Here is a 9,694-nt window from a genome sequence, read left to right on the forward strand (position 1 = left end):
CTCTCTCTCCCTCTCCCTCTCTCTCTCTCTCTCTCTCTCTCTCTCTCTCTTTTGGCACCAGTTATTGAACTCTAGACCTTGTGCTTGCGAGGCAGGCAGCAGAACCACTAAGCTAAATCCCGGCCCCCTTATTTTCTATTTTTTTATTTTTTTTTGGTTTTTTGAGACAGGGTCTCACTATGTGGTTGAGACTGACCTGGAACTCTCTCCCTCTCCCTCTCTCTCTCTCTCTCTCTCTCTCTCTCTCTCTTTTGGCACCAGTTATTGAACTCTAGACCTTGTGCTTGCGAGGCAGGCAGCAGAACCACTAAGCTAAATCCCGGCCCCCTTATTTTCTATTTTTTTATTTTTTTTTGGTTTTTTGAGACAGGGTCTCACTATGTGGTTGAGACTGACCTGGAACGCACTATGTAGCCCAGGCTGGTCTCAAACTCAGCGATCTTCTGCCTCAGCCTCCTGAGTGCTGGGATTACAGGCGTGTGCCACCACGCCAGCCTATTTTTTATTATGACTTCATTATCACCTTTTTCAAAAATCTACTTGAAATTCTTGGTAGAATGAAAGGGGTAAAAAATGTTTCAATAGTTGGGTAGTGACTGACATGGAAGCACAAATACTGGCATACTGTCTCTCTACATAACCATTTACCAATATATTTTTCATATTACCTTCTATGAAGTCATTTTCATTAAATATAAGTTTCTCTCCAAGGGGACCCTCCTCATCTTCCTGTTCATCCTCTTCATCAGGATTATTAAGGACCTCCAATCCAGCTTCAATAACTTCTACCAATTCATCTCGTTTGTCTTTTCTAACCGGCTTTTCTTCAGGATGGCGGGTGAGACCCATTTCCAACTGAAAAACTTTCATTAAGGTAAAGCTCTCAAAAGGGACAACCCCGTACTCACTGGGCAGCTTGGCTCCTACGCTGACTTCAGCCTTGTCGATCTGGGAGTGAAGGAACTCTAAGAGGTCACCTGGGGCCTGCTCGCCGTTACTGTGGTAGCCTATGCCATTAGCGCCTATGTTCCTTCTCTCCTGCAGTGACCTCATCTTCTCATTCATTTCTTGTAATTCTTGCTTTAGTTGGGCAATCTGGCGTTTCAGACTGGCTGCCCTGGTTTGATAATGTTCCTCCTGCTCCTGTAAGAGGGCCTGATAATACTCTCTACCATAATTTTCCCCAACAACCCCGGGAAGAGATGCATTTCCATCGGTCTGAGGGGCACATTCCAGAAGGTACAGGAACAACACCAGGCTGCAGAGCAGAGCCAGACCCAGCAGCAGCCAGTGGACACGGGCAGGGAGAGCAGAGCCTCTTCTAGACATTCTCAGCAAGGTGCATCTGCCTAACCAGATAAGCTCTTTGTGTGTTCATACCTTTAGCAAAAAGCTATTGAGACTTAGAAAGAAAATTCGTATTTCCATAAAAGGGACCAAAAGTGATTTTGCTGTAGCTAAAAAAATTTCTTTCTTCAATAGTCATGGCCACTTGCAGAAATGAGAAATTCAGCATACTTCCTATACTGTTACCATGATCTCTGGAATGCAGTAATCTGGTCTCTAAAATCCATGATGTGAGTGGAGACTTTTCTGAAAGAAACAGATGGGAATCAATCAGAATTTTGTTTCCTTAAATACATCAAGTTGTTGGCAGCTTTGACAAATGTAGCTATGTGACAACTACATAGTATCATGACAAGTGCTAATATAATTAAGGATAATCAGTTAATACTGGTATATATCATTAAGAAAAATATTTTACAAGGGCCAGGGATTTAGCTCAGTAGTTCCACTGCCTGCTTCACAAGGGCAAGGTTCCAAGTTTGATCCCCAGTATCCCCCCCAAAAAAGAAAGAAAGAAAAAAAACTGTATAAAATACTAAAATGATATGTATAATACTTTTAACCAGTATATCTAGATTCTCATGACCTTCTGAGTCAGAGAAATATTAAAATTATATTCAGCATAGTTTGTTACATAGATACTAGTATTTTAATAGCTTGTAACTCTTTATTATAACAGTATTTTAACACCATTTCCTAACCAAAGCACTTGGGAACTAAATTTCTATAAATTATTTCTATTCTAGTACTAAATAGCTTTTTATGAGTTTCTTCTAGTTTATTCAATTTAAATATTCTATCTCAATAATTTCTGTTGCTCAACTTCACCAATCTAGGAGTCTTACAATTAAGTGTAGGGGGGCAATTTCAAAAGGTCACAGTCATCTGGAAAACACATTAAGAAAACATTTTTATATTCAAAGTCCTCTAGTAGATTATTTGAACATTAGATCACACAATTCTTTCCACCGTATTACCCAGCAACAAATTTTGTACAAGTCTGGAAAGGTTTAGAGAGTATAAAGTAGAAACATGAACATTTTAATCATGTTTATCTGTTGAGGAAGAAATTTAAAAATTTATAATTTCACAAAAATCACATGTTACTTTTCACATTGCAACCAGCTGTGTGAACTCCCTGTCTACATTAGGGATTCTTAACTCTAAAATCAGAAGAGGTCAACTTAAGAGAGGGAGGGAGAGAAGATAACTTTCACATTCACAGTGCATAGTGCTGGGACAGAACAGGGCCCACAGGACAGCTCTTCCAGCATGCAGAGACCACTAGGGAACAGTAGGCCTGCATCTCCTCAGTGACCAGGAAACCTACTGTGATCAGGGGGCCTACTGTGGAAAATGCAACAGTGAATGTTTTTGGAGCACAGATCTATAGAACTGAAGGACAGACTGAAATTTCTTATGGCTCACAGAACACCAATAATGGACTGAACTCCCCTTAGCCATTTAGTATCTTGAAAAAGTTGATTCACTACAACTCTTTTACTGTATTAGGACCTTTCTTACTGATAGTAAATCTTTGTGAGACAGGGTCTCCCTATGTAGTTCAGCCTGAGCTTAAACTCACTATGCAGTGCAGGCTGGCCTCAAACTCATGGCAATCCTTCTGCCTCAGCCTCCCATGTACTGGGATTACAGGCATGTATGCCCAGCACTGATAGTAAATCTTGTTTGAAAGATGTGGAAAAAAAATGACAAAACTTTTAGAAATGCTATCTAAATTGTAAATGAGGATACAAAGCTAATATTATTAGTAGAAATTTACCGTGCCTCACCCATAATCCTTAGCCTAAAAAAATACTTGACAATCATTACCGAGAAGATAATCTTAGAGGCAACTTTTTGAACAAAAAACATTTTAAAAAATAAGAGTCTCACTTTGTAATTCAGGCTGGCCTTGAACTCACTGTGAAGCCCATGCTGGCTTCCAGTTCATGGTGATCCTCCTACCTCAGCCTCCCAAGTGCTGGGTTATAGGCATGGGCTACCACACTCAGCTGTTTTTGAACAATTTCTAAGTTTTTTATTAGTATATATGTTTGTAACACTTAATAACTGCATTCATCTGCATACTACATCTTCATACATATGCATACCACATCTTAAACACTTTCACTTCCCCTTTACCTCTTCTTCTAAGTTATTACTGGCCTACTTGTTAGGGCAAAGAAAGTTTAGGACTAAAAATGTAGATAAGAACCCTGTATAAACTATTAATAAAGGTAGATATTACTAACTACACTACATACTCATTTTGGAAGTAAAGCTCAGTAACAGAACAGCATATAATCTAAGTACCACCACTTTCTATTAATACGGCACCTCATCATACAATGAATTTTACACTGTGAGCTCTGACTCATGATTGGGTCACTGCTAAAGATTTTTCAACAAAACAGAAAATACCAGCATGCATCACATTTAGTAGTAAGTATTGTGTTGTGATTATATCCATGTGTGTATGAAATCACGTAAAAACACATTTTTATGTGTATTCTATATGATCTTTTTAGGGTAGCACTGATACTATCTGCATAAAATACACAGGAAAAAGTTTCAGAAATTAAGATTTAAATAGATTTATATAGTGGAAGCATTAAAATTTAGGTGGTCTTGCTCTTCTTTTAAGTAAAATACAGGTTTTGAGATGCCTTACATATTAATGAATAATGCAGTTGAGTATTTTCCACTGAAATGGAAAAAAGTTCTGCTGTAATTCATTAGAATGTAAACAATTGCATAGCTCTGTGCTGGTTGTTAAAAATAAAACTTTTTGGTTAAAACCTCACTTATCTAATTCCTGAAGGGAACTCTTCAGCCATACCCTCAAGACTAGATGACAACAGCTCTAAACACAGTGGTGCTTGGTACTCCTCAATCAGTTCTGGGAAGTGTGCTCATACCAACACTATGAGAACCAAACAAATTGTTTTGGCTGGAAAAGGTAGTGAGTTACCATCAGTGTCAACAAGCTCTAGCTTGTGTGTCAAGTGCCAAACAAATTGTGAGAGGTAGCTTAGCTATTTAGCTTATAAATGGGCAGCCAGCAAGGGGCAGGGCCCAAGATGAAGTCAGGGTCAGCCTGTACAGAAGCTTAAGAGTCAGCTTCAGGAGTGGAAAAGCAAACACAGGGAAGGAGACCACTGCGGCCAAGGCCTTCTTCCCTTTTACTTTTTTCTCCCCGATTACACTTCTGACGTGTCAAAGAGTGTGTGATTACTGTGCGGCCACTGTGTGCTCTATTTCTCCACAGGTCTTCTTAGAGAGTGGACAGTCCACACCCAAACTCTAGAGACTAAGCCATGTTGGTCTGTTATGGCCAGGGACGTGGCAACCTCAATATAAAAGACCCTAGACAAAAAATCCCCACTTGACAACTCTTCTTCCAGACCCCTCCCAACTACTGGGAGCTTTCTCTCTTCTTATACTTCCAAATGACACTGCTCCTTAACTGCCTCCTCTGCCTACAATTTCATTCTTAGACTTTGCGACACACCTGCCCAGTATGGACAGTAAAAGAATGACACATCCTGAGACACATATTAGAAGGGGGTCCGGGGATTTAGCTCAGTGGTTCCACCACCTGCCTTGCAAGCACAAGGACCCAAGTTCGATCCTGGGTAAAAAAAATAAAAAAATAAAAATTAGGACGGCCGAGGATACAACACAGTTGGGTAGAGTTTGTATATTGTCTAACATGTACAAAGCCCTGGGTTTAATCTGCAGTCTCTCTCTCTCTCTCTCTCTCTCTCACACACACACACACACACACACACACACACACACACACACACAATATTAGAGAAAACATCCATCTTTATGCTGTTACACCTTGCTCACCATCATCTTGTGTAATGTTCATACTATAAGTATGCTTCATTCATGGCTACAAAATTAATCCAGCCAACGTTCCAAACAGACAGATAATGTGTTTTGAGGAGAAAAAGGAATACAGTGGAAATAAAAAAACAAGGTGGTAAAGCATATGTAATATAAAAATCAAAGATCTCAGATTTAAAAAAAAATCTCAAAATAGACTAAAGAGATAACCTCTTATAGTCAACATGGAGTAACAAGGACAGATTTATTCAAGTTTGAAATCACAAAAAAACTAAGACAACCAAATATGTTTCCCCACCAAAAACAAAAGCAAAAAAAAAAAAAAAAAAAAAAAATCCCCCAAATTAAACAACAATTTTGGAGATATGGAACCTCTAGTAACAAAAGACAGTGCTCCCTTGAGAAACAGGAAAGAAGGCCTGCACAAGGCACCACCTTAGCTCCAGGCCCCAGGCAGAGCCCAGCAGACAACTGAGCTAATGGGTGGGGCTGACAGGATGAGGGGGCCCAGGCAGCTGGGTTTCCCAGGACACAGTTCCTGGAGGACAGGGCACAGAGGGGGCACTCCACTGCAGAGGACAATGCCAGTATCAACAGAGTGCCGGTCAGGGTAGGGTTAAGAGGAACCTACAGGCCAAGAGAAAGACCACACACACCAGCCAGAATAGAAAACCTCAGAATTCATAGGATACTGGGTAGAATATTCAAGAAGTAGTGTGAAATAATAGGTCTGGTTCTACTAACATATCCTGAAAACAAAACCTGAAAGGATCCATTGAACTGCATAAGTCTCAAGAATATTTATAGGAATATAATATCTAGCATACAAAGACATAAAATTTATCATTTCTGACATTTAAACAAAAATTCCCAGCCACAATAAAAAATATCCATGATTAAAACAGATCCAGAACTGACACAAAGGTGGAACTTCACAGAAAAGGCCATCAAAACACAATGTATTTAAACCAGGCATGGTGGTGCACACCTGTCATCCAACACTTGGGAGGATGAGGCAGGAAGATTGCTGGGAGTTTGAGGTCAGCCTGAACTACATAGTTAAAAACTGTCTCAATCCCCTCACAACAAACAAAACAAAAAACCCAAACACTATATTTAAAAGATGTACCCATTCAAAATATTAAACAGAAGCATGATGAAATAAAAAAGACACAAACTTTGGGAGATTGAAAAAAAAATTTTTTTCTGTACCGGGAAAACCCAGGACCTTGTGTGTTCCAGATGGGAAGGGCACCACTGAGCTAAATCCCCACCCCTGGGAGATGAAAACTTCTATGTCTGAAATGAAAACTATACTGAATAGGATTAACAGAAGCTTAGATATCCAGAAGAAAATGTTAGTGAAATGGAGACACAGCAACAGAAACTGCAAAATCCAGAAGGAAAAAGAATGAAAACTATGAGCACAGCTTCAGCAAGTTGTATGATGATTTCAAATCCCTTAACATACCTGTCATTGGATTTTCCAAAGAAAGGGGGAGATTAGAAGAGATAAAGAAATAAGGAAGTACATTTGCAAATTTGATGAAAACTATAAATGCATAGATATAAGAAGGTTGACAAATCCCAAATGTAAGAGCCATGAAAACAACAACAAAAGCACATGATGATCAAACTGCTCAAACTGAGTGAGACAGATTATCTCAAGAGTGCCAGACAGAACTATGCTTCCCTTACGCAAGGGAATCAAAGACAAAGACAGAAGACCACTCCTAGGCACAAGGCAGGTGAGAAAACAATGGAGCAGTAACTTTAAAAAGCTGCACAAAAAACCCAGAACACACCAACCTACAATTCCACACCCAGAAAAACTACCTTTTAAAAGGAGGGGGGCCAGGGATTTAGATCAGTGGTACCACTCCTGCCTTGCAAGCCCAAGGTCCCCGAGTTCGATGTCTGGTACTGCAACCCCACCCCAAACCAAAAAAAAAAAAAAAAAAAAAACACCCCAAAACAGCAAAACAGCAAAGGTAAAAGGCCTTTTCAGACATAAAATGCCGATGAATTCATCACTATCAAACATGTACTATCATTCCTTTAGCAGAAGTAAAGTGATACCAGATAGAAATACTACTGATCTACCCAAAGTCATGAAAAACATCAAATTTTGAGCTCATTCTTTACACTGCAAAAACAAAGCCACAAAATTATTTGAAAAGCAACCACTAACAGAAAATATTACATGGTAAAAATATATGGGAAAGAGGAAATTAAGACCTTTTACTTCTTAAGCACTTAGTCAGATTTCTAGTTATACATGGATTGTTCAATATTGTATTGAATAAACAATTTACAAGTATTTGGAAATAAAAGTGCTGATTACCAGAAGGGGGCACTTATTCAACAAATACTTGAGTAGCTATTGTGTGTCAGGCACTATGTTGAATACTAAGAGCATAACAGCAGATGGCTCATTTGATAGAGTGTTTCTGGGGAAAACTATTCTCATGGTACTCAGATTTTGGGTATTGAGACAAATGAAAATAATATTCTCAATATAAATAAAGCAGAAAAACACACCAGCCTATGACACAGTAAAAACAACTTGAGAATCAAGTTAGCTACTTAGTAAAGTAATTCCTGGGGTATGTGTGTATGGGCTTCCCAAAGAAGGCGGCTTGCCTGGAAAGTTAATTTTCCTTTCAAGATTCTAGGATTCCTTTAATTAAAGACAAAGTAGGGTTGGGGATTTGGCTCAGTGGTGCCACTACCCAATTTGAAAGCACAAGGTCCCAAGTTTGATCCCCGGGACCAAAACAAACAAACAAACAAAACCAGACAAAAAAGAAACTAAACACACATCTTTGGAGACAAATTTGATGTAAATATATATATTCCTTAGTCCAGCAATTCATAACTTCATTTTTAAGATTCTTTACTACAGAAATAGCCACATAAATATGTAATGTCACACACATTTACCGGAGTTATATGTGACAGCAAAATAAAAACAAAGCAACTTAGTGTCCATTGGTTAGGGACAGATGTTTAGGAGCTAGATGGGCCTTACTGCTGACACAAACCTTATATAAAGTGGAGAGGTGGGGCACACATTTCTCTCAGGTTGTCTTGTCCACCTAACTGGCTTGGGAACCAGGCAGCCTTTTTTTTTTTTTTTTGCTTTTTTTTTTTTTTTTTTTTTTGAGACAAGATCTCACTATGTAGTTGAGACTGACCTGGAACTCACTATGTAGCCCAGGCTGGTCTCAAACTCACAGTGATCCTCCTGCCTCAGCCTCCTGAGTGCTGGGATTAGGCCCAGCTCTAGGCAGCCTAAATTTGCCTATCTGCCATACCTAACCTTAATTCTTTACTGCAGGTAAACTCTCTAATCACTGAGATTCAACTTCCTCATCTGTTACTAGGGATAATTATAGAACCTACCTTGGAGTGTTTCTGTACTAACTGATTAAGTAAAACCTGCAAGCACTAAGTGCTCAGGAATCATGTTCAGTACACAGTTTCCATTAGACGCTAAGTAACCCGACTTTCCAATTTTATCTTCCCTAGCTGAAGTAATACTAATATAAAACAAATAATTTAGTTCCTCAAATAGTCAATTCCTATCACTCATGACACAGTCCTTGTTCTGACATTAATTTGGAAAGCCACCTTTACCATAAGCAAAATCTCTGTACAGAGAGAGTTCTACCAGAGCCAGGTGGTGGAGGCAGGAGGAGGAAGTGAGGTCATTTTCATCTGGGTGCACCCTTCAGGGAACATGGGTTCAGCCCCTCCTGTCTCTCGATTCCCCCTGCCATCGAGCCAGTAGCCTCCTCTGCCTCATGCCAAGATAAACTGCCTCTCCCCAGGCCCCAAAGCAGCAGACCAGTAAAACATGGCCTGAAACCTGCAGAACCTTGAGTCAAAGTAGCCCTTTTCTCCTCCAAGCTGACTACTTCAGGTATTTTGTTACAGCAACACAACAACTGGAAGCTGATTATCACATTAACTAACTTTAAAATCACATTACACTGGGCCAGGGATTTAGCTCAGTGTTTCTGCCACCTGCCTCGCAAGCACAAGGTCCCAAGTTTTGATTCCTAGTACCAAAAAAAAAAAAAAAAAAAAAAAAAAATCACATATTTTTATTCCAGATTATTCAAGACTTTAAAATTCTACTACTTCTGGGCCGGATGTGGTGGCACACACCTGTAATCCCAGCACTCGGGAGGCTGAGGCAGGAAGATCGCCGTGAGTTCAAGACCACCCTGGGCTACACAGTGAGTTCCAGAGCAGTATGAACTACATACTGAGACCCTGTCTAAACCCCCGCCCCCCAAAAAATTCTACTACTTCAGCTTATTAATCCTTTCTTAGCATTGCATTACATTTCTCAGCTATAGTTATTTAAGATTTGAAGTTGGGAAATGTTTGTTTGCTTTATTTATTTATTTATTTATTTATTTATTCTTTTTTGGTACTGGGAATTGAACTCAGGACCTTGCACTTGCAAGGCAGGTGGCGT

The 9,694-nt window shown here is 39.5% G+C and overlaps 1 protein-coding gene across 5 annotated transcripts in view; it reads right to left on the bottom strand.

Moving 5' to 3' along the window:
- The window catches only part of Csgalnact2 (chondroitin sulfate N-acetylgalactosaminyltransferase 2), a 39,351-nt gene that overhangs the window by 26,600 nt on the left and 3,057 nt on the right, over positions 1 to 9,694 (bottom strand). For 4 of the 5 annotated variants that reach the window (XR_002025283.2, XM_010622458.3, XM_019207273.2 and 1 more), the window contains exon 2: positions 669 to 1,593. Coding sequence is in view for 4 of the 5 variants with exons in the window: in XM_010622458.3 (XP_010620760.1) it covers positions 669 to 1,329 (661 nt within the window). In the remaining variant the exon portion in view is untranslated. The remainder of the gene's footprint in view (positions 1 to 668; positions 1,594 to 9,694) is intronic. The other variant, XM_010622459.3, reaches the window with a different exon arrangement.

Source organism: Fukomys damarensis, unplaced genomic scaffold (assembly GCF_012274545.1).
Source record: "Fukomys damarensis isolate Sample0158 unplaced genomic scaffold, DMR_v1.0_HiC HiC_scaffold_1, whole genome shotgun sequence".
NCBI lineage: Eukaryota > Metazoa > Chordata > Mammalia > Rodentia > Bathyergidae > Fukomys > Fukomys damarensis.